At 43.3% G+C, this 24,339-nt stretch overlaps 1 protein-coding gene across 2 annotated transcripts; it reads right to left on the reverse strand.

Annotated features, from left to right (window-relative positions):
* Positions 1 to 2,946: 2,946 nt before the first annotated feature.
* Positions 2,947 to 18,022, reverse strand: POLR3G (RNA polymerase III subunit G). Of its 2 annotated transcripts, none has more exons than XM_029069944.2 (7): positions 17,894 to 18,022; positions 15,507 to 15,633; positions 12,575 to 12,640; positions 11,668 to 11,718; positions 7,535 to 7,614; positions 6,295 to 6,432; positions 2,947 to 4,927 (listed from the first exon to the last, which is right to left on the reverse strand). In XM_029069944.2, exons 1-7 carry the CDS (start codon positions 18,008 to 18,010, stop codon positions 4,841 to 4,843), a joined length of 666 nt encoding a protein of 221 aa, XP_028925777.1. In that variant the 5' UTR covers positions 18,011 to 18,022; the 3' UTR covers positions 2,947 to 4,840. The 2 variants fall into 2 exon arrangements, with proteins under 2 accessions (XP_028925777.1, XP_028925721.1); XM_029069888.2 differs by having other exon boundaries at positions 7,535 to 7,617.
* Between the last annotated feature and the right edge of the window lie 6,317 nt (positions 18,023 to 24,339).

The raw sequence follows: 24,339 nt of genomic DNA on the forward strand, positions 1-24,339 counted from the left end.
ATGAAGCCCCACAGGAAAGAGAAGTGGTTCCCAGAGAAAGAAAGCAAGGCAGCAGGACCAGGCTTCTTAAAATAGCATTAGTTAAGTGCTGGTTACTATGTTTCAGGTGCTGTACTAAGAGCTAGAATAGATGTAAGCTAATCAAGTTGTCCCACACAGGGCTCACTGTCTCACTCCCCATTTTACAGATGAAGTAATTGAGGCACAGAGAAGTTAAGTGACTTATCCAACGTCACACCGCAGGTAGGTGGCAGATCTGTGAGTAGAACCCCAGGCCCTTCTGACCCCCAGGCTCCTGTTCTATCCACTAAGCCACACAGCTTCTCTTCTGGTGTGTTCTCTAAAATATGTACAAGAAATGAGCTCACTTTTCAAATTCAAACAGATGTATGGGTGTTCCCTTCCCTTAAATTATAGCCTTGTCATGGGTGCTGATAGATGTTTTCAGTTGAGAGTATTTCATTGTCTGAAGTAGGAAAGTCAGCAGCTAAATCAAGAGTTCCCCAGAGGATAGTTTCATAGAAAACCCCCTACTTGCTAATTTGTTTTCACAGCTAGAGCAACTGTCCTTGAATTCTGCATCTGTGGTGGTAAACTTGAGGTGGAAAATGTTTCAAACAGGTTTTTTTTTTGTTTTGTTTTTGCTCTGGATAGACATAGCGATCTCCCTCTCAGAGTCGCACATGGAGTTTCCAGTACTCTACAAGTTTCGACTTCAGTCAAGCAGAGGCACATCCATTCCACTGCTAGCTTGGGCAATGGCTAGCGAGTGGCCGGAAATATCTGCTACAAGTCAAAACTCACCAGTGCTGGGCAGCAGCGGCATGGGAGAGAGTCGAGGGCAGAGACTCGAGTTTACTATGTGGAAGAAGGCAATGGTAAACCACTTCCATATTTTTATTAAGAAGACTCTGTGGATACACTCCCGGAACAATTGCAGGTGGAGGTGGGGTGTCCTGGGAGAGATGTGTCCACGGCATCGCTATGGGTCGGAGATGACGGCAAAACCCAAGACACAGCCACTGGCAACAATTAATGAAGTTTTGGCCTAGATAAAGTTTCTCATTGCAGCAGGACATGCCACTTGATGAACTTTTGTATAGAACAGTAAATAGTCCTGCCTTCAGATGCACCAGATGACAGCTTCAAAACCCTTCTGAACTCACCACCCCTCTAGAATTCTTCCTATTAATTTTTCTTCTCCCCAGCTCATTTTCTCTGTTGGCCCCTCCCGATAGAGCATAAACTCTTTGAGGGCAGGGAATGTATCTTGCTACTCTGCTGTACTCAAGCACTTCTTACAGTGGTCTGCACACAGTATACATTCAGAACTATCGATTGACCCCTTAAGCAATTGTGCCAACTCTTCTCTCCCCGCATCTGTAGCACTTCCGAACATATCGACATACACCCCCTACTCTTTAAGCACTTATCTAGATTTTTTTTATGGTACTTGTTAAGTACTTACCAAGTGACAGACACTGTTCTAAGCGCTGGAGTAGATACAAGCTAATCAGGTTGGTCACAGTCCCTCTCCAACATGGAGCTCAGAGTCTTAATCCCCATTTTACAGAGGGGGTAACTGAGGCACAGAGAAGTTCATTGACTTGCCCAAGGTTAGTAAAGCAGACAAGCCAAGCTTTGAACTCAGGTCCTTCTGACTCCCAGATCTGTGCTCTGTCCACTAGGCCTTGCTGCTTCTCTACATATCCATTTTCTTCCCCCTAAGTTATTCTGTGGGGCGTTAGCTATGGGTTGGAGATGACTCGGCATAAAACAAGTTATTCTGCGTTGGTCTTCCTTGCTAGATTGTAAATTTCTTGAAGGCAGGAATCTTTTCTTCTAATTACTGGATTCTTCCAAGTGCTCAGTACACAGTACTATGTGCTATGCACAGTGTAGGTGCTCAATAGATACTACTAATTGAGAAGATGCTGCAAAGTGACTCCTTTTCAAGTTATTTTCTCGGGATCAGGTATTACGGGAGGCTGTGGAGTGTCCATCCCTAGAGGTCTTGTGAAAACCCAGTCTGCATACTTTGCTCCTCTAGTGCTAACCGTCTCACTGTGCCCCGATCTCATCTATCTCGCCACTGACCCCTGGCCCACATCCTGCCTCTGGCCTGGAATGCCCTCCCTCCTCAAATCCCACAATTACTCTTCCCCACTTCAAAGTCTTATTGAAGGCCCAGCACCTCCAAGAGGCCTTCCCAGACTAAGCCCCACTTTTCCTCATCTCCCACTCCCTTCTGCGTCACCCTGACTTTTGCTCCCTTTGCTCTCCGCCTCCACCCCAGCCCCGCAGCACTTACGTATATTGTCTGGTCTTATGCTGTCAAGTCGTCTGTGACCCACAGCGACGTCATGGACCCGTCTCTCCCAGAACGCCTCATCTTCATCTGCAATCGTTCTGGTTGTGGATCCAAAGAGTTTTCTTGGTAAAAATATGGAAGTGGTTTACCATTTCCTCTTTCCACGCAGTAAACTTCAGTCTCTGCCTTCGAATCTCTCCTGTGCCGCTGCTGCCCAGCAAAGCTAGGGATACTAAGTGGTCCGCTGGCATCCTCAAAGGTGGGGGGGGGTTCAGAAAACAGCCATCCACAGGATTCCCAAAGTATCCCGATGCCACCGCAGAGTCCCGCACAAAGCAAGCACTTAATAAGTACGATTGAATGAACGAGTGAAATAGACTCTTGTGTTCTGTTCTGGATGATCAAGTCATTTTCCTGCCTGGAAGCAGGGCTTTTTCAGAGTTTCTTTCAGCACAGTGATTCTGTAAATCTGATTTTCTGCTGGGTGGAGATACAAAGTTTTTCCTGAGCTGAAGGCCTTCCTTCTGTGACCCCTATCCTCCCAGTCTCCTATCAGATTCCCAGGTTGCATTTATGAAAATCTTTTTTCTGCTTCTTATACATTCAGCATTATATCTTGAAAATAAAGACAGACATTTTGCTTATCAGAAAATTTAATTTGACAGAAAAAATAGCAAATACTTCTTTGAAATACACAAAAATACAGCCAACTCAAGGTATTCAATTTAGTCTCCAATACATGATAGCAATTAAGACTTAGACACTCCAAAGAGTTTGCATTCCAAGCACGCTCCTCACTGTGACTATCCTGCAGCATTTCATAATCATTCTCTCATAATTTCATACTTTTTCTTGAATCCACAAAACTTACAGCCATGCCAAGAAGTAGCAATACAGCTCAAAGCAAAATAGACTCTCTTGCTTCATCGGCCTGGCACTATCCAAAACCAAGACAGAAAAGGTTTTAAAGCCAGAGAACAGTGAAAGCACTGCATAACTGGCATACTGGCAGAGCAGCCACCAGAGAAAAATAACCCGAGGGAAAAGCACAGATCAGGTACTGCTTTGCTCGGCCCAAGTTCAAGCCGAACCTGTAGGATCCAATGAGTGGTCCATGGATTGAAGATTATTTTGATCACACAATATGTGAGTTAAGATAGCAAAGAGATGTTTGGCATATGTGTATTCCAGAAATATGAAAAACAAATTTGAAGAGCTAATCCCATAGAATTCCCTCCCTTACCGAATTACCCCAAATATTCTTCCCAATTTTCATGCATTACAAACAACTCAACATATTTTGTGCTCAGCCACATTCACCATGCCACATTTGGCTTCCAATCACTCCACCATGAGAAAAGAGACTCTTCCCGTACGAATGATCCCTGATGAGAGCATCTCCATTTGCCTTTATAGTTCACTCCCAGATAAGGTGTTTCTTAAAATAACTATATTGATTTTCCAAACCTCCCTGTGCAAGGCTGAATGTTTTCTGAGTCACAACAGAATAGTGGGATAAGGCAATTTTCCCAGGGTTCCTTTGCATTCACAGATTAGTCTCAGTAAGTTTCTTCGGTAGAACATAAAATAATTCTCAGGCATTTTTAAGTCACCGAATGGTTCCTTCATCCACACTCAAATATGCCTGCTATTGATTGGAGGTCCAGAAGTGATCACAGTTCCATGTAGGTTGAATTCTTATTCACCATTCAATAAATCTTCCTTAACATATAAAGTTTTTACTGAATTCAACAACTTTCTAATTGGAAGATTTACAAGAAGCAACCTGGTACACATTCACACACATAAAATTATACATCTGTAACAGAATCCGTACACCATTCAACAGAACAAACGCAAGAGAATCAATACATTTCTCCCTGATCTGAGAATTTACTCAAGTAATAATTCTTTTCAAGTTCCTTGGTTTTTAAAGTGCTACATGTGCTGTGAAATACCAGTTTCCAGGTTATAGAAACCTTCCACAGCAAATGAAAAAGAGCAACTTGTGTTCAAGTAATAATGCATAGGCTGAGAGAGAAGTGCAAATCTTGCTTAGGCACATTTTAATCAATGTGGACTTATAAAATCTCTTTGAATGGAGCAGAGGACAGGAGGGGAGATTTCCGTGGAGTAATTTAGAAACTGAATTGTAAACTGTTACTGTAACCTATGCTCAAAGTGACTGTGGTGTCCTCCGCATCCAAAGTCAGTTTTTCAAGACGGTATAGAGAAAGTGGAAGAACCCAGATTCAGAGAAAACCTGTGTTAAGTTTCCCATGCCTTGAATGTCACCATCCACATGCTAACAACCACGTCTTCCAACACTGCACTGCGTTCTACCCAATGAGCCGAGTGCGGTTGAAAGAACGTGCCTTAATTCCTTACGACTGTTCTATCCAAAATGCCTAGTGAAAACTTGTTACTGAAGGACTGAGAGTACCTACTCATTCTTCTTTAGAAAGAAAACAGAAGGGATTGGCTTAAATAGGAGTCATGTAATAAATAAAATAATGTAAACACATAGAACTAGTAGGTGGCTTCATCCATGTTATCATCACTCTCTGCCCCAAAATCGTCTCCATCTTCGAAATAGGATGCAATGTAGTCATTTTCCTAAATGAAAGCAAAATTGACGGATCTCGGTAAGAACTCAATTACTATATACATAGCAGCAAAACAGCCCAGGAATATATTGAATCATTTCTTCCTACTTTGGAAATCTGCCTAGGCCTTGCCTACTTCTGCCAACACCTTCTCCCCCCCAGGCTCTGCAAAGACCACCTTATCCTACTACTTCTCCTGCTCCTAAAAGAGGCAGAGAAAGACCAATATCTATAAATAAAAACCCCAAACTCCAGAGAACTACTAATCAAAAACAAATAGAAGGAGCCAGATTGATGAAATTTATCATAGGTTTCTTTCTAATTTTTGTCAACACCTGCTGTTGACAGACCTGGAAGAGACTTAGATATTTACAGAAATGGAAGAAGCTCCCAGAAGGCATGGATCATGTCTGCTTACTTTGTTATACTCTCCTGCTATGACTGCTGTCTCCCCGCTTTTTAAAATTTTTTTAAATGGTATTAAGGACTTACTATATGACATACACTGAACTAAGTGCTGGGGTAGGTACACCATAATCAGGCTGGACACAGTCTATATCCCACATGGGGCTCACAGCTTTATAGATGAGGAAGCAGGCATAGAGAAGTTGAGTGACTTTCCCAAGGCTACACAGCAGACAAGTGGTAGAGCTGGGATTAGAACCCACACCCTCAGACTCCCAGTTCCACACTCTTTCCACTAGACCAAGCTGTCTGTCCTTTCCTTATATTCTTAGATTGCAAGCACCTGGAGAGTTCATTAGACCACGTCTAATTTCCCAGAATTTAGTTCAGGGCTCTGCACACAATAAGCACTCAAATACCACTGCCTGACTGATTGGAATCCCAATGAGACTAGATTCCCAGCTCCAGCTCACAATGCCAGGAGCCACCCAGAACTTCCATTTTTATTATTAATGCATTTATTATGCAGTTACTACATACTAAGCACTGGAGTTTACTCCAGGTTTTGAGATGGCACAGCCCCTATCCCCCATGGGGCCCACAAACTAACTCCATTTTACAGATAATGAAACCTCAGTGACTTTAGGGAACTCTTAGATAGAGGCTAGGACTCCCCTGAAGCTCTTTTCCCTGACATGGGACTCACACGGATTACATGATTAGAGACCTTCTGATGGACTGGGACCCGCAACTCGAACCACTAACGTCTTGCTCATCATCAAGTCCCAGGATCTGCCACAATAAGTCTTGCTATCTGGCAGACCTCATCGCTGAAGGTCTTAACCCACTACTCTTCAATCACCCCCTGGTACGGATGAGTCCAAAAAACCAACCCAGTCCAATCTCTTTACTCCTGCACTTGCAGATCCCCTCAGACCTGGTGCTGTGTGTGATTCAAAGGATCCAGCCTACCTCTTCATATTCTTCCTCATCATACTCTTCTGGTTCAGCACCGTCTTCATCATCATCATCTTCTTTCCTTTTCTCTTTGACTCCTCTCTCTTCGGTTTCTTCATCAGATTTTTCCCCATCACCTTTCTTTTCCAGCTCCTAAAACCAAAGAGTTGTATGAACTCACCACAAACTTTGGCCCTGAATACCCCATCCCAACTTTAAGGACATAGAAGAGCCAGTATTTTCCAAGCACTTAGTAGGGTGTTCTGCACACAGTAAGTGCTCAATAAATACGAGTGAAAGAATGAATGAGTGAACAAGCCAGCCCAAACCATTAAATGTGCTGTGAGGAGCAGCATGGCATAATGGCTAGAGCACAGGCCTGGGAATCAGAAGGTCACGGGTTCTAATTCCGGCTCCACCACTTGTCTGCTGTGTGACTGTGTGTCTCAGTTACCTAATCTGAAAAATAGGGATTGAGATTTTTAGCCCCACATGGACTGTGTCCAACTAGATTTCCTTGTATCCACCCCAGCACTTAGTACATGGCTGACACATAGTGAGTGCTTAACAAATACCACCATCAACACAAACCACTCTAAGACTTCCTCACAAGGAGGGCAATACCTTGGATTTTCTTTCCACAAGAAATTTTTCAAACCAAAGAGAGGAGCAGATTAGCGGCAGGCATATTCAAATTCTTAGGCAAGCAGGCCACACATTAATGCTAGGGATTTCTAGGGGAAAAGTTAGGGATATTAGAATCATTTCAAGGTGAATAGTACCAGAGTGAGTAATTAGAAAGAAAATTTAAGAACTGTAGAAAGTAATGGGCGTAATGTAGAGATGGGCGTCACCTAGAGCCTCTGGTGTGATGGACAGGTTCAGCAGACTTCTGATTACAGCCGGCTAATGGGTGCAGGCATAGACCACGGTGGCTACCCAAGGGGATGATACTACCTACCTCCTGGGGACTATGGTGCTAAGACACAGCATAGCCAATAGGCTGGGGCTACTCTGACCACAAACGTGTGTATGTAAAATTCTTGTGTACACTTGGCAACGTGTTGCATCTTGGCTGACTTAGTCGTTTGTGGCACCCACCACTCTAGCTAGAACACCAGCAGGGATGAGAGAGTGTGGGTTCTATTCTGCAAACGACAAATGCTATAAAAACCCCTTTGCATGGGTTATAAAAGAAAACCTCCAACAATGAGACTGAGAATCCACAGGGATCGTCAGAGAAGTACAAACTCACCTCAATTTTTTTCAACACATCCGTAGTACCAGTGAGCGCAGTGACTTCTCTTGAAGGTTTTGCCTTTTTGGATTTTGGCCCTGCTAACGTTAAAATAGTTTGACTACCTTCATATAGCTTCCAAAATACAAACAATCATGGTTTTAATAGACTGTATACAAGGTGCTAATAAAATATATCCTCAAAACCCACTTGAACAGATCGGTGAATACAGAGCCACTGCCTCCTACAAAATTAAATGGGTTGAATCATACGCAATTACCAAAAAAGGGAAAGAACCTTAAACAGCATTAGCTTTACTTCAGTATACTGCATCCCCTTACTGCTTAGGCCAATCCACTCCACAAAACTAGCAGATATTAAAATAACTTTGAAATCAGAGGATTTTAAGCTTTTCTGTGCTACAACTATGACCTAAATGACTTCACAAAAGGCACGTTTAGGGGGTGGGACTTAAAGCTGTCAGAAGCGTCACTGTTCCCCACATCAAGTGAATATAATCAATGGTAATTTGTTGCAGACCTCAAATTCTTCAGAGTATCCGAACATCACCAAAATATCCCAAATCACTTATGCATTATATTCATCTAGGGCCCAGAGGTCAATCAATAGCCAACATAGCTTAATTCTTGCCAGGGTACCTCAATCAAAAAGCAGAACTTTGCCAGGGACAGAATCTGAACAGGAAGGGGAGACAGGTTGCAGTTTTGCCCTTTACTTTATTCAAAAAATATTTCCAGAAACATAGTTAAAATACGATGAAACTGAACAAGCCCATCATTAACCCTTTATTGATAAAATCATTTCAATCTCCACTTCCTCATGAACTAAAGTAAATTCACTAATTTGGTTCATTCTTTTCTTCAGCTTGGGTTCTTGGTCAGCAGCTACTCATCTTGGAATTGGAATGTAACGTTTTTCAATTCCAAACCTTGGCTGAATCATTCATGGAAATGCAGGGCCAATTCATGGAGAAAACAAAGTGATCTGGAAGTTAAGTCCTTAGACCAGGACACAAGAGCATTGAGCTCTATTATCTACTCGGCCACTGAACTGTGGAATGAATCTAACAAGATTTATGAAACTTATTTCCTCACCTGCACCACAGGGGCAGATAGAGGGAGATTTTGTGAGTTATGAAATGAGGTGCCGTTGTTAGAGGCTCCTTGGAGAAAAATGAAATAAAACCAGTTATTACTACCACCGTTAGCCTGATCATTAAACAGAATCAAGCATCTGCCCATACACAGAGATGTATGCAAATTCAAACTACTTATCCTTCCTTACAAAGCCAGCCCTGATTCTGATCTTGCTTTAGTATCATTTTCCACTTGTTTCATAATTTTTTTTGTATTTCTCTCAATCCTTTTTCCTGATACTTTCAAGGGCACCTCCACCCCTTATTTTCCCTTTGTGACTGACAGCCAATCAATTGTATTTACTGAGAACTTACGTCAGTCAGTCAGTTGCATTTATTAAGCGCTTACTGTGTGCAGAGCACTGTACTAAGCACTTGGGAGAGTACAACAGAATGACAGACACACTGTACACAGAACCATACTAAGAGCTTGGGAGAGTACAACACAACAGTATAACAGACACATTCCCTGTCCACAAGTGGAGATCGACTCATGTTCCATATCGATTCAATTTTTATTTATTTGAGTGGTTGATCTTCTCTTCTACAGTGAAAGGTGGATAACCTGGCAATTTAAAGAAAACATTTAACTATATTTTATCTATACTTTCTTTTTCTCACTGGGTTGGGCAGCAAGAGAGGTTCATTCACTGTTAGCAAAAAGCCATCTCCAGAAGCTTTGGGAGCATCATCTAATTAGAGACATTTTAATAATATACATCCTATTCTCTATCTGCCTGGGTTTCATGCCTGTCACCTTTTTGTCTCAAGGATAAAAGCAATTGAGAAAATTGAGTGCTGAAGCAGTAGCCATGGAGAATGGTTCAGTTTAATCTGTTCCCTTCAAGATGCTTGTTGGAGAGCAGGATATTAAAAGTGAAAATTAAAATTTCATTTTCTGAGCCTCAAAACCAGAAACAGGAACAGAGTTTTTAAATGTTATTAGTGCTGTACTTTGAAAACCCTAAACGATTCAGAGCTACAGATTCCTAGGGTAATTGTTAGAGCAATTGCTATTCTATTTTTAAAGCAACCGGTCAATAGAATTTATTGGGTGCAGAGAACTCTATAAAGATGTGGGAATGTACAGTAGAATTAGCAGACAAGAGCCATGCCCTCATGAAACTTAAAATCTAACAGGAGAGACAAAAACTGCGACAATTTACAGAGAGGAGGAAGTAATCAAATACATACACATACACACACACGCACAAATGTGCTACAGGAAGGTGTAGGTACCCATGGTGACATGGAAGTGCTGAGGTGGCAGCTGGGGAGGAGGGATAAGGGTAACCAAGGAAGGCCCCTGGGAGGAGGTGTGATTTCGGAAGCATTTTGAAAATGGGGAGAACAGAGGTCTGCCAGATATGAGAGAAGGAGTCCAGGTAGAAGAGAGGGTGTAATAGTAATAATATTTAGTAGGTGGCTTGATGTGTTGCAGAGCACTGTACGAAGTGCAGGTGGGAATCAGACACAGATCAGTGTGAGCAAAGGTCAATGGAAGGAGAGAGGACAATGAGGCACAGTAGCAGGGTAGCTTGACAGGAATGAAGGCAAGCTAGAGCATAATAGAAGAAAGAGGATAAGTAGGGGTGGGTGGGGAGAACTGATGGAATGCCTTGAAGCTAAAGGTTAAAAGTTTCTGCTTGATGTGGAGAGGAATAAGCAACCTGGAAGTTTTTGAGGAGTGGGGTGGTGTGCGCTAAACTCTTTTTAGAAAATAATAATAATAATAACAATGTTGGTATTTATTAAGCGCTTACTATATGCCAAGCACTGTTCTAATCGCTGGGGCAGAGACAAGTTAATCAGGTTGGACACAGTCCCTGTCCCATGTGGGGCTCACAATCATAGTCCGCATTTTACAGATGAGATAACTGAGGCACAGAGAAGTGAAGCGACTGGCCCAAGGTCACACAGCAGACAAGTGGCGGAGCCGGGATTAGAACACTTGATCTTCTGACTCCCAGGCTCGTGCTCTATCCACTACACCATGCTGCTTCTCGATGATCTGGGCAGTAGATCAAAGTATGTTCTGGGGAGGGGTGGGAGAGGGAAGCAGATATGGAGCAGATTCTGGAAATGTACGGGAAAAAACCGCAGAATTTAGTAACAGATGGTATATGAGCACTGAAAGAGAGGAAAGACCCTAAAATAATGCCAAGGTTATGGACTCTATAGACCCAAGAAGGATGGTAATATTTCCAACTGGATGGGAAAGATAGGTGGAGGTATGCATTTAAGAGGTAGGATGAGAAATTCAGTTTTGAACATGTTGATCTTGAGGTGTCTGCCAGTGGGACATCCATGTAGAGATTTCCTGGAGGGAGGAGTAAATGCAAGAGTGCAGAAGAGGAACGATGTCAAGTCTAGCAAAGGAGGTTTGAGAGTCACGTGCGGAGAGATGGTAGTTGAAACACTCCTCACTAATGTCTTTAACTTAATTCTATTTAATATTCCAATCTTGCTCATCCATTTGCACGTTGCTTTAATTCTGTTTGGATTATAAATTTAGATCTTGCTCCTTAAACATCTGAGAATTAAAAGTAACTTAATACTGCTGATAGAACAATAGCCTGATCAGATTAGAAAGGAACTCTTTTGGGCCACTTGGTAATCTGCTGAAATCTGAAAGAATTACTCCGTTTTCAAAGAGAAAGCCATTTTCTCTTTTCATTTGCAGGATTAGCCTCGTCATTATTGTAAAATCAATTTACTAAGAAAAAAATCCATCACCAGTACTTTGTATGGCAGAACATAAATTTCTTTGTTCTCCAACTGACAGAACGGCTTTCTTAAAGGCCTGCAAAAGCAACTAAGCAACCAAAAGAATCCTAGTAAGACACCTAGCGGTAGAATTTCCCAAATAAGAAAAAGATGTTATAGAACTTCAAAATGATTGCATTTCATGATAAACAAAAAGACAAATTCTGAAATTTTGCCAGGCTTATGTTTTCTTCTCCATATTTATACAGTACGCTATCATACTCATTACCTTTTTGGGGTCTTCTCCTTGGCATCATCTCTTTTGGCAGTCTTCTCCAATCTGCACAGGAAAAATAAGAACAAAAAATGGAAAGGCTGGAATGTCCTCTAGAGAGGAATCGAGGCAGGGATAGAATCTTCATTCCTGCTTTTGGTCAGGTCTACCCATCCAGCAAGGACCTGAGTAAATTCAGGCTAAATATCTGAATAATTATAACTAGGTAGACATTGCTTGTGACTTCAAACTTAGATGAGAACAAGAGTAGATCCCTGCAGAAATATTAGTCAATTCTCCACTAAAATAGACTAAAGGATGGAAATTAAAATGCCCTAAACAAAGTCTGTGGGATTGACTGTAAACTCACTGTAGGCAGGGAATGTGTCTACCAACTCTTGTTATACAATACTTTCCCGAGCGCTTAGTACAGTACTCTGCACACAGAAAGCCCTCAATAAATACGACTGATTGATGACAAGCTTTCAAGAACCCCACACAAGGGTGACAAAACAAAGATGTATTGAAGATTATAGAAACTTCCAAACCATACTTGAATGTGGAACCCAATTAAGATCACTGTGGGGTGTATTTACGTCTCACCTTCGTATCGTGTTACCTTAATGTTTCTTCACTGAATGTATTTACATTTTACAAATAGATAGGCTTCACAAAAGATGAATGGGAGAAAAAAAGATGAGATGATGATGATAAGGGGAGATGGTAGCGTTAAGCAATGGTAGAAAAAGGAAATAGGTGTTAGGATCGAAATCTGTCTCCAGGGGAGAGTAGACACATTCCCTATCACACACTGCCTTTGCCTGACTCTACAAAACACAAAAGAAACAATCTACAATCTTACAAACAAGAACATAGGAAAGACCCTTGCTTTTAAAGCAATTTCAATATGCTATATATTTACCTGGTATCCATTCTATACCCTCTTGCTTGAAATCCTTCTGATACCTTCTACTGTATCTTTCAATTTCTAAAGAACAGGGAAAGACAGAGTTACCAAAAGATTAAGTCGTACTAAACCCGGAACTGTAGGTCTTACGCAGTTTTTTTAACCAAATGTAGGCAAAGGACAAGACTTCATTTATTAAATCATCTTTATGATTGGGATGAATAGAATATAAATCAATGTTATTTTTAGAAAAACAAAAAGGTTTTAACTGAGGAAAATCAAGTCAAAATTCATCTTTTTGAATTTCAGTGATCTGGGAGGCCAACCGGTTGGGAATCGGAAAGATTACTGAATTTGACCATATTTCCAGAGCCAAAGTGAAGCCAGAATTGAGACAAATTATGTAGATATTCAAGGTTTAGGGGGAAAAACACATATGGAACCACTTTACCCACTTTATTTTAGCAGTTGGTGTGGTAAGTAGTCAGGTTGGAAATCTTGGCACGGTGCCTTTCCCTGATTAAGCCACCAAAAGTCCAGTAGGGCAAGCAAAACAATGTATCCAGCATTTCCCTTCCAATCACTGTTCTACCAGAACCAGGTTCTTGGCCCCCCGCTTTGCCCCTTTAAAATTTAGAAGAACTAAATCAACCCTCAAGGATTCAAACAGTATTCAATACAATAGATGCAGCCATTCCAAAAACCTCAACTGAATGAGTCCATTTCAGATGCTTTTTCTTTTGTTTGAAAAGAATTCATATCATAACATGGAGAGCTTTAAGAATATCTTTCAACCTTCTAATAATCATTTAAAAATTATTTTCCCCTAAAGAACTAAGCTACATAGAATCTGTTGTTAATAATCATTTTTAAAGTTAGACCTCTATCTGTAGCTCACACAGATCCAAATTCTTGTGATAAATACATTTTCACATGGAGAAGCATTTGAAAAAAAATGCATTATTATAATACCTGCAAAACACTTTGTTTTTAATAATTTAATGGAACTGGTCCCAACATTTCCCATGTATGTTAAGCACATGTAACTTTAAACTTTATTGTTTCCTCTTTTGATGCTTGGTATTTTCTAAGCATTTTTCCTTTAGGGCTTGGAAGGGAAAGTGAATGCATTTTTAATGCTAATGGAATTAAATGGTACTACATCCATTTATCACTGGCTTTAATGATATTAGGTTTGATAATGTACTAAAGAGATTGATTTCAAACAGAAACTCCTTGCCATTGGCTTTATGACACTCAATCAACTCTCTCCCTCCTATCTAACTTGGCTGAACTCCTAGTACAACCCACCCAACTCACTCCACTTCTGCCCCAGTAATTTTTCTACTAAAAAGCTCAAGACATGTCAATGAATAACACCAACCTACTTGCCGTGTCTTGACCTTGTCTCTCCGGTCTCTGACCCTTTGCCCATATCCTAGACTCTAGACTGTAAACTCGTTGGGGGCAGGGAATGTGACCGTTCATTGCTGTATTGCACTCTCCCAAGAGTTTACTACAATGCTCTGCACATAGTAAGCGCTCAATAAATATGACTGACAATGAATGAACAAATGACTATCCTTCCTCAGGCCTGGAACTCCCTCCCTCTTCATATCCAATATACCACCACTCTCCCCACCATCAAAGCCTTCCTAAAATCACACCTCCTCCAAGAGACCTTCCCAGACTGAGCTCCTTATTTCTCCTATCCGCCTTCCCCTCTGCATCGACGATGCACTCGGCTGTGCACTCCTTAGGCACTTTGATCCTCACTCCAGCCCCACAGCACAGATATAAATATTCTTATATTCTACTATTTTCCTTAACCTTAATCTATTTTAATGTCTGACTCACCCTGTAGACTGTAAACTCCTTGTGGGCAGGGATCACCGCTACCAATTCTGTTGTACTGCACGTTCCCAGGCACACATTACAGTGCTGTTCTGCACACAGTAAGTGCCCAATAAATACCATTGATTGATTGGTTGATGGACTCGGATGAATTATGGGTCCATTATATAATACTTTCAAGGCTACCAAAAGCAAGGATGCATTTCTATTTCATACAGGGTATCAAAGAAATCCTGGTAGACACAAGTTAGAATTTTGCCTTAACTGCATGAAATAATTCTTCTTCTAAGAATGACTTGAATTTTTAAAGCACTAGTTTTTCACCACTTTTTACAAAACTACAAATCATCTTGAATTTTAAATTACAAAGGGAATTGGGACACATATTTAGCCCCATTTCATTTTAGGGAAAATCTGGTTTTGACATAAACAGGATCGTATCATTTCCTTTAGCTCGATTTTCCTCTTTGCTGAGCACTTTTGAGTAGGTGAGAGAAACCTTCTACACAAAAGGCTTGAGGCCTTGAGGCACAGTGTTATTCACTCATTCATCAGTATTTATTGAGCGGTTACTATGTGCAGAGCACTGTACTAAGCACTTGGAGTGTACAATTCGGATTTCAGAAGCTGATCAGTGTTATTATTTCTAACGTCTTCAGGGCCTACTCAGCCATCATACGTGGTCCCGGGTGCCTGTTCCTATTTTCTTTAAGGTTAGCTGGTTTCTTGGGAGTGATGGTAGCCAGGCCCTCTTCAGTGCAAAGAGGGTTCCTGCAGAAACTAATGAGTGGCTGCGGTGCAACAGAAAGGAAATGGAATTTTCCAACTTGGAAACCAAGACTATGAACTATGTGAGAAAGGGAGAGACCTGAGAAATAAGTACATTTGTATTCCCAAAGCGATGAAGTAATCAAAACAGATGGGAAGCAGTGATCATTGATTCATTCCCATTAATACACCACTGAAAATTTACTCATCGGAAGACCAAGATCACAGCAATAATGAAAAATATACAATATGCTCAAAAAAAGGAGTCACACTATTGTTTTGCAAATGCACGATAAACTTTGCTGTTCCTAAATATATGTCATACCTTGATTTTTTTCTTTGTCAATAAAATAAGGCATTCTTCTCATAGTTTCCCTAAACTCCTGCTTTAAGGCCAACATGTAGTCTTCATCGTCTCCTGTTTTTAGTGGCGCTGGCTTGTAATCGGTGTCCTGCGTAATCATACAAGGGAAAAAAATGATTTTTCCTTCCAAAAAATTAGCATAAGAAGGTTAAAACTTTTGCTGATCTGGCACCCACAAAAATCATTTCAGTTAAAGAAATTCCATAGTTCTGTTAGGGTTGTACACCTCATGCATTTTAAAGATTTTGAGCTTATACTTTGTCTCCCTATTCATTCTTTTGTCACTGGGTGGGGGGGTAAAGGCAAAGGCCTGGAGGTTCATCATGACAAGAAGAGGACAGGACAAATACAATGGCACTCTGCTGGCTTTGTTTCTAATAATAATAATAATGATGGCATTTGTTAAGTGCTTACTATGTGCAAAGCACTATTGTGAGCACTGGAGTTGATACAAGGTAATCAGGGTGTCCCACGTAGGGCTCAGAGGCTTCAGCTCCATTTTACAGATGAGGGAACTGAGGCCTAGAGATGTTAAGTGACTTGCCCAAAGTCACATAGCTGAAAAGTGGCTGAATCGGGATTAGAACCCATGACTTCTGACTCCCAAACCCAGGATCTTTCCATTAGGCCATGCTGCTTCTGTGCCTAGAGAGGTTAATTGGGCATCGGCGGCCTGAAGAGATGCTTAGTATAGTGCTCGGCTTACATAGTAAGCCATCAATAAATACCACTGATTGATTAAGCAAGCTTATTCATTAATTCAATCGTATTTATTGAGCACGTACGTGTGCAGAGCACTCTACTAAACGCTTGGCCAGAAGGCGAACAAGAAGCACGTGAGAATCCAAAACGGCATCACCTCCACAGCCAGCAGAACAAGTTTCTATGGCTGTCACTTCTGGCAAATACTCATAATAAAGATTACAATTCATTTTTTTATGGTATCTAACTGCTTACTATGTCAAACACTGTTCTAAGTGCGGTGGTAGATATGAGTTAATTGAGTTGGACAGAGTTATTTGTTTAAAATTGTGATATACTTTGAATTATTTTAATAAATGTTAAGCAATAGTTTAAAAACATTTATCAATACAATAAATAGTACTGTGACACAATGGAAAGAGCACAGGCTTGGGAGTCTGGAGACTGGGGTCTTGTTTTCTGCCACTTGCCTGCTACGTAACCTTGGGCAAGTCACAACTTTCCTGACTCTTAGTGTTCTTAGCTGTAAAATGGAGATTCAATACAACTTTCCTGACTCTTAGAATTCTTAGCTGTAAAATGGAGATTCAATACCTGCTCTCTCAGAGGGTGAGCCCCATGTCAGACAGGCACTGTGTTCAATATGATTATCCTGTATCTACCCCATATTTGGTATAATGCTTGGCATATATCAGTCATATTTATTGAGTGCCTACTGTGTGCAGAACACTGTACTAAGAGCTTGGGAGAGTACGAAACAACAATCAAACAGACACATTCCCCGCTCACCACGAGCTGAACGTCATATAATAAAAGTTTAACAGATACCACAATCCTTAAAGAACTTTCCTATAACTTCTCCAAGATGCTGGAGTGGATCCAAATTCATAACACATTAGTCTGTAGGACCCTCTCAGGGTCACACCTGGAGAGTTTCCAGTCCTCTACCAGTCTCTGCTACGGGAGGGAGAGTCAAGCAGAGGCCTATCCATTCCATTCCTAGCTTGGCCAGTGGCTAACGAGTGGAAGGCAATTCGTTACGAGTCAAAACTCACCTATGCTGGGCAGAAGCGGCATGAGAGAGAGTCGAGGGCGGAGACTCAAGTTTACCGTGTGGAAGGAGGCGATGGTAAACCACTTCCGCATTTTTACCAAGAAACCTCTATTGATACACTACCAGAACAACTGCAGATGGAAATGGGGCGGTACGGGAGATAATGTGTCCGTAGCGTCACTATGGGTTGGAGACGACTCAACAGCATAAGACAATAAGTCGACAGGAAAACCTTCCCACAATACAACCATTTACAATACAAAACATTTTCAAAGAACATATCCTAGTTGTATTATAAAGGTATGATGGTAATTCATGACCTGTTCTGTTCTGTTCTGTTGGGGTACAAATGCACTTGGAATCTGAAAAAATAGTCAGGCAACTTCAAAGATGAAATCTCTTCCATCCTGGATTCAGGGTTTATGTTCTATTTTATCATTAAAATGCTGTACCAGGAGATTCTCTGTGTCTGTAATAGTCTACTCTCCCAAGCACTTAGTACAATGCTCTGCACAGAGTAAGCGCTGAATAAATACCACCGACCGAGTGAAGTACGAACCAATCTAAAGCATAAAATTGCCATTGCACTTACAGGAAATGGCGGTGGTGGTTTCAAGACAACATCAGGCAACCTTTCACCTTTTGAGAAACCAATAGCCTCGATGTTAAAGGTCAAAGCAGCGCGTCCTCTCCCTTTATTCTTAGACATGGCGGTGGATCTCACTATAAAAACAGACACATAAAACTACTGGAATACAAACATTATACTCTTGCTTCTGAGCCAAACCAACGGTCTATCCATTCTCTGTCAGTGGTACCAAATGATGATGCCTGGGGAAAAAGTCAAATGGTTGCCTTCTTTCACATCCATTTTCATAATTAGGAATATATTAACATTCATAACCCTCTTTCAATAACTTACCACAGACTGGTTGTGTTAAACCTCTTAATAGCCCTCCATTGTTTAGCTATGCCTATGCGCACCTCTTTGCCCATGAAGTTATATAAGTTCCCTTTGAAATTACGCACTTGGATCTGTACCCAGCCCCATATCAGTTACATACATATACGTCACTTATTTATATTACTTAGACAGTGAGTCCCTTATGGAACGGGGCCGGTGTCCAACCTGATTCCGATGTATCTTCTTCAGAGCGCAGTACAGTACTTCTTAGATTGTGAGCCTCTTGAGGGCTAGGGATGGTGTCTAATTTTCACCTGTGCATTTTTCCCCCGGGCTTAGTACAGTGCCCTACATAAAGTTTATGCTTAATAAATACCATTACATATTATTAACGTCTGTCTCCCCCTCTAGACTGGAGGTTCATTGTGGGTAGGGAGTGTAGCTACCAACTCTGTTGTAGTGACCTCTCCCAAGTGCTGAGTTCAGTGCTCTGCACTCAGTAAGCGCTCAATAAATCCCATCGATGAACTGACTGATAAGTTAGGGATAATTTTGGCCACACAATATCCGGTGGTAAGAAATTTCACGTGTTTACCTGGGTGAAAATGATTTTCCTCTCTTCTTTGTTTTGAACCGCTTTCACGTTCCAAAGGTTGCCCTGATATTGTGGGATTCGGTGAAGAGTAATTTTGGGTTTGCTCCATCTACATTCTTTATGATTTTATAAAATTAAATCTTCTCACCCATTGTCTTTCAACCAATCAATCCCCCTGAGGAATTCCCATCTTTCTAGTCCATCCTCTGGGGGTCAGAACAAGTGGTCCAAGTGGACTGGAACAAGGGACCTAAACTGGTTAAGGGTGAACAGGAAGACCAAGCTGATGGTTTACATGTCTAAAACTGAGCTCATCTTCCCTCCCAAACCCTGTCCTCTCCCTGACTTCCCCGTCACTGTGGACGGCACAACCATCCTTCCCGTCTCACAGGCCCGCAACCTTGGTATCATCCTCGACTCAGCTCTCTCATTCACCCCACACCTCCAATCCGTCACCAATGCCTGCCGGTCTCACCTTTACAATATCGCCAAGATCCGCCCTTTCGTCTCCACCCAACGGCTATCGTGCTGGTACAAGCTCTCATCATATCCCGCTGGATTATCGCATCAGCCTTCTCTCTGTTCTCCCTTCCTCCTGTCTCTCCCCACTCCAATTTATTCTTCATTCTGCTGCCCGGATCATCTTTCTACAGAAATGCTCTGGGCATGTCACTCCCCTCCTCAAAAACCTCCAGTGGTGGCCTATCGACCTTCTCACGAAACAAAAACTCCTTCCTCTTGGCTTCAGAGCTCTCTATCCCCTTGCCCCCTCCTACCTCACCTCCCTTCTCTCTTTCTACCGCCCACCCCCTACACTCTCCTCTGCCACTGCTCACCTCCTTACGGTCCCCCGTTGGCACCTAACCTGCCGTCGACCTCTGGCCCACATCCTACCACTGTTCTGGAATGCCCTCCCTCCTCACCTCTGCCAAACTAACTCTCTTCCCCTCTTCAAAGCCCTACTGAGAGCTCACCTCCTCCAAGAGCTCACCTCTAACTCTAACCCATACTGAGCACCCCCTTTTCCCTCTGCTCCTCCTTCTTGCCCCCCCACCCAGCTGAGTCCCCTTTCCCTCTACTCCTCCCCCTCTCCCCCCCACCCTCTGCTCCTCCCCCTTCCCTCAGCACTGTGCCCATTTGTATATATTATTACCCTATTCATTTTGTTAATGAGATGTACATCCCCTTGATTCTATTTATCTTGATAATGTTGTCTTGTTTTTTGTTTTGTTGTCTTTTGCTCTGCTGTCTGTCTCCCCCGATTAGATTGTGAGCCCATCACTGAGCAGGGATGGTCTCTATCTGTTGCCGAATTGTACATTCCAAGCGCTTGTACAGTGCTCTGCACATAGTAAGTGCTCAATAAATACTGTTGAATGCATGAATGAATGAATGGTGCATGCGTGGCTTCTTACCACTAGTGTTCTAGAGCCATAAGGAGATAAGTGCTGGAAGAACCTGATCCGTTGAAGTGTTTAGGGCCCTAACGGCGATGTAACTGAGGTCAACCGGGTCTGGAGGGAAGTTGGAACCGTCTCGTTATATGCTCCCTCCTGCCTGGGAAATATAGTTCCCTTGATATTCCTACATTTCCCAGAATTCTCAGAAAACATCATCGGACAGTCTTTAAATTTAGGAGAAGAGGCGCTCAGGCTCACTCTTCCTATCCCTGTCTCCCAGCTGACTCATCCTCTGCCAGTGTCAGTCGTGCTGAAAGACCTGATGCCTGGAGTGAACAAATAACTTGTACTTGGGCCTGAGAGAGCTTGTCTATTCAATAGTCAGACCTAGGAAAGAGTTGCAAGATCGTCCCCTTCTTTGAAACCGCACGCCAATGGCACTTGCGGTGAAACTCTGCACTTTTGGCACCTTCACAGAGATTGGACACTAAAGGAAAGACAAGAAAAAGGACTGTACAGTTGTAAAATGTCCTGCAAGTTATTTTCCTCTATTCAGTATTTCTTGTCATTGCTCTTGGGACGAGCAGCTGAAGCCCTGCGCCATTAAGGATTTATTGATCCTACAGCCATTTTAACTACACATCTATTTCTTTGAGGGCTTTGCACCATCCAGACTCAAGATAATCCAGACATAATTTTTCTATCCTGAAACAACTGGTCTACCGGCAGTATCTCGGTGTCGAATCAGAGTGGTTTTTGTTTTCATCTGTCCAGCATATGAACAGAATAGGTGATACCCACTGCAATATCATGGTTAAGAGAATGAGTCATGGTTAAGAAAGTGAGTCAGTTCTTTGCTATTGCTTTACACTAAGGGAGCCTGGGGCTTAATTCTCTTTTGTCTAAATTCAGCAATATTGAAGCCTCATTTTGCTGACACCATTTGAGACTTACAAACGCATTTTATCTTGTTAAAATGCTCCTTTCACCCTAACTTTATAAATTACTGAATTTTCTACTGGAACCATTTCTACACGACCCCCTCTAAGCCACACTGCTTCTCTTTAAATATTTCAACATAACAGACTTGAGTATCTGGATCATTATTGGCGCCTAGTTGAGGTACACCCTCTCAGGGTTGCCCCTCGAGAGTTTCCAGGACTCTGCCAGTCTTGACTATGGGAGGGAGCGTCAAGCAGAGGCCTACCCGTTCCATTCCTAGCTTGGGCAGTGGAAGTCAATCTGCTACGAGTCAAAGCTCATCTCTGCTGGGCAGGAGCGGCACGGGAGAGAGTCGAGGGCAAAGACTCAGGTTTACCGCCCGGAAGGGGGCTAAGGTAAACCACGTCCATATTTTTACCAAGAAAACTCTCTGGATCCACTACGAGAACAATTGCAGACGGAGGTGGGGGCATTCTGGGAGAGATGCGTCCATGGCACCGCTATGGGTCGGAGACGACTTGACAGCATAAGACCAAGACCCTTTCTGAACATCCCAAGCGAGGGAGCACATCTTTAAGAAACCCTGTTTCAATTGCCTTTACTGGGCCTAACAGTTCCTAAATAGAAGGGCAACAATGTAAAACATTATTTAGCAGGGAAAACACAGTACTCAGGTTGAGAACTTAATCTACTCATTTGGTGACATCTAGAAATGCCCAATCATTGTTCCTGGGGTTTCTCTCTCAAAAGCTTTCTCTACCTCTCTCTTTTCTCTTCTCCTTCCTGCGCTGGTCTGTCCCTCTGCAAGCTAGGTTTTTAGTTTGAACCCACCCCTTTTCATATTGCCTCAACTGAGTGGACGCAGTGATCCTTCACGGTCTGTGAGGAGACTTGAGCCTGTTCAGATTTAGGCCCCCAAGCTCCAGAGCCTGCAGCTCCTCGTTTGGGATATGAACCATTGCACCCGTTCCTACAAATCACAGGTCACTGATGAACTGGCTCAAGTTTCTGGCCCCAGTTTTCTTGGCAGTATTTTACCAAGCACTTTGTAGGGACTCGACTAAACCCAAGAACAGTGTTCCCAGTAAAGAAGGAAGAGGGGCAAAATTTAATAATTCCTGACGTAAGGCCAGGCATCTTTGGACAAAGATTAGTAAAATGCTCAGAAACTTGGCCACGCTCAGAGATTCAGCTGTGCAGCCCAACAGCACCCTTGGGCAGAAAAGGGCATGTTAGTAGTTGCCTCCATAAAAAAGCAAACAAACCAAAGCATGGCTCTGTGATGAGCTTTTATGACATTCTAAAGTAGTCTCGTAGAAAAACTCTGACACCACCAGGACGCTGAAGATTCTGACTCCGGTAAATGCCTGGGGGAGGTGAGCAGGATTGCTCGGTCTTGGCAGAGCAGGGTAAACCAGACCTGGTTCCTTCCCTCACTGACATTTATATGATTTATACGGCTTCCCCCACTCCTTTCCCACCTTTCTTCAGCCTGTGGTTCACCTGCCATCCCACTTTTCTCATCCACCTCTTTCTCTAACATTTTCCTTCCCTCTCTTCTTCACCCCCAAAATATACATATATATATATAAAATTGGTTCCTTCCCCCACTGACATTTATATGATTTATACAGCTTCCCCCACTCCTTTCCCACCTTTCTTCAGCCTTTGGTTCACCTGACATCCCACTTTTCTCATCCACCTCTAACACTTTTTCCATCCCTCTCTTGTTCCCCCCCCCCCAAATTTATATATAAAAAAGTGGGGAAACAAGTAATAAAAATCGAAAAGGTCACCTGTCCCACCCTTCCAAACCCCTGAGCTCGGTCTAGAAGATGGAGAAACTTGAAATGTTTGGGCCTCTTAGGTGCAGGGCTGCAGTTGCAAGGACGGAGGTGGGTGTGTCTAGATTTGTAGAACCCTTTGAAGACTAGTGAAATGACTGGGAAGGGACTCCGATTCCCGAGGAGTGGTGGTGGAGGAGTGGGGGAAATTTGGGGAAAGCCCGTTGGAGCCCGTCAGCCTCTTACAGCGTGGCTCAGTCAAAAGAGCCCGGGTTTGGGAGTCAGAGGTCATGGGTTCTAACCCCAGCTCTGCCATCTTTGGGCAAGTCACTTCACTTCTTGGGGGCCTCAGTGACCTCAAATGTAAAATGGGGATGAAAATGGTGAAAACAACCTCATTACCCTGTATCTACCCTAGCGCTTAAAACAAACAGTGCATGGCACATAGCCCTTAACAAACACCAACACATATATGTACATAGATGCACAAACACACACATACACACAAATATATACATGCACACACACAAAGACACATATACATATATTCACACACACACACACACATCAGGTTGTCCCACGTCCCGGCTCCGCCACCTGTTAGCTGTGCGACTTTGGTCAGGTCACTTCACTTCTCGGGGGCCTCAGTGACCTCCTCTGGAAAATGGGGATGACGGCGGTGAGCCTCACGTGGGACAACCTCATTCCCCTGTATCTGCCCCAGCGCTTAGAACAGCGCTCGGCCCCTAGTAAGCGCTTAACAAATACCAACATTATTAGACTGTGCGCCCGTCAAAGGGCAGGGACTGTCCCTGTTACCGATCTGTCCATTCCAAGCGCTTAGTCCAGTGCTCTGCACAGAGTAAGCGCTCAGTAAATACTATTGAATGAATTAGCGTTAATAAACTTTATCCCTCCCGGGCCGAGCTCCGCCCTTCCCCGGGGGGCCCGTTCTGCTAGGATCCCCCCGCCTTCCTACCTGTCCTCCCCGGGGGCGGCGGCGGCGGCGGCGGCTATTGCTGCTGGAGCTGCAGCCTGCAAGGAGGCGCCTGGCGGGGACGCCCCCGCCGCCCTGGGGGGGGGGGGTCCGGTGCGGGGGAGCTCCGGTGCGGGGGAGGACCGGTGCAGGAAGTCCGGTGCAGGGAGGTCCGGTGCAGGGGAGGACCGGTGTAGGGGAGGATCGGTGCGGGGGAGGACCGGGGCAGGAGGTCCGGTGCGGGGGAGGACCGGTGCAGGGGGTCCGGTGCGGGGGAGGACCGGTGCAGGGGGTCCGGTGCGGGGGAGGACCGGTGCAGGGAGGTCCGGTGCAGGAGAGGTCCGGTGCAGGAGAGGACCGGTGCAGGAGGTCCGGTGCGGGGGAGGACCGGTGCAGGGGAGGAGCGGTGCAGGAGGTCCGGAGCGTGGGGCATCCCC

This window comes from Ornithorhynchus anatinus, chromosome 1 (genome assembly GCF_004115215.2).
Source record: "Ornithorhynchus anatinus isolate Pmale09 chromosome 1, mOrnAna1.pri.v4, whole genome shotgun sequence".
NCBI classification, from domain to species: domain Eukaryota; kingdom Metazoa; phylum Chordata; class Mammalia; order Monotremata; family Ornithorhynchidae; genus Ornithorhynchus; species Ornithorhynchus anatinus.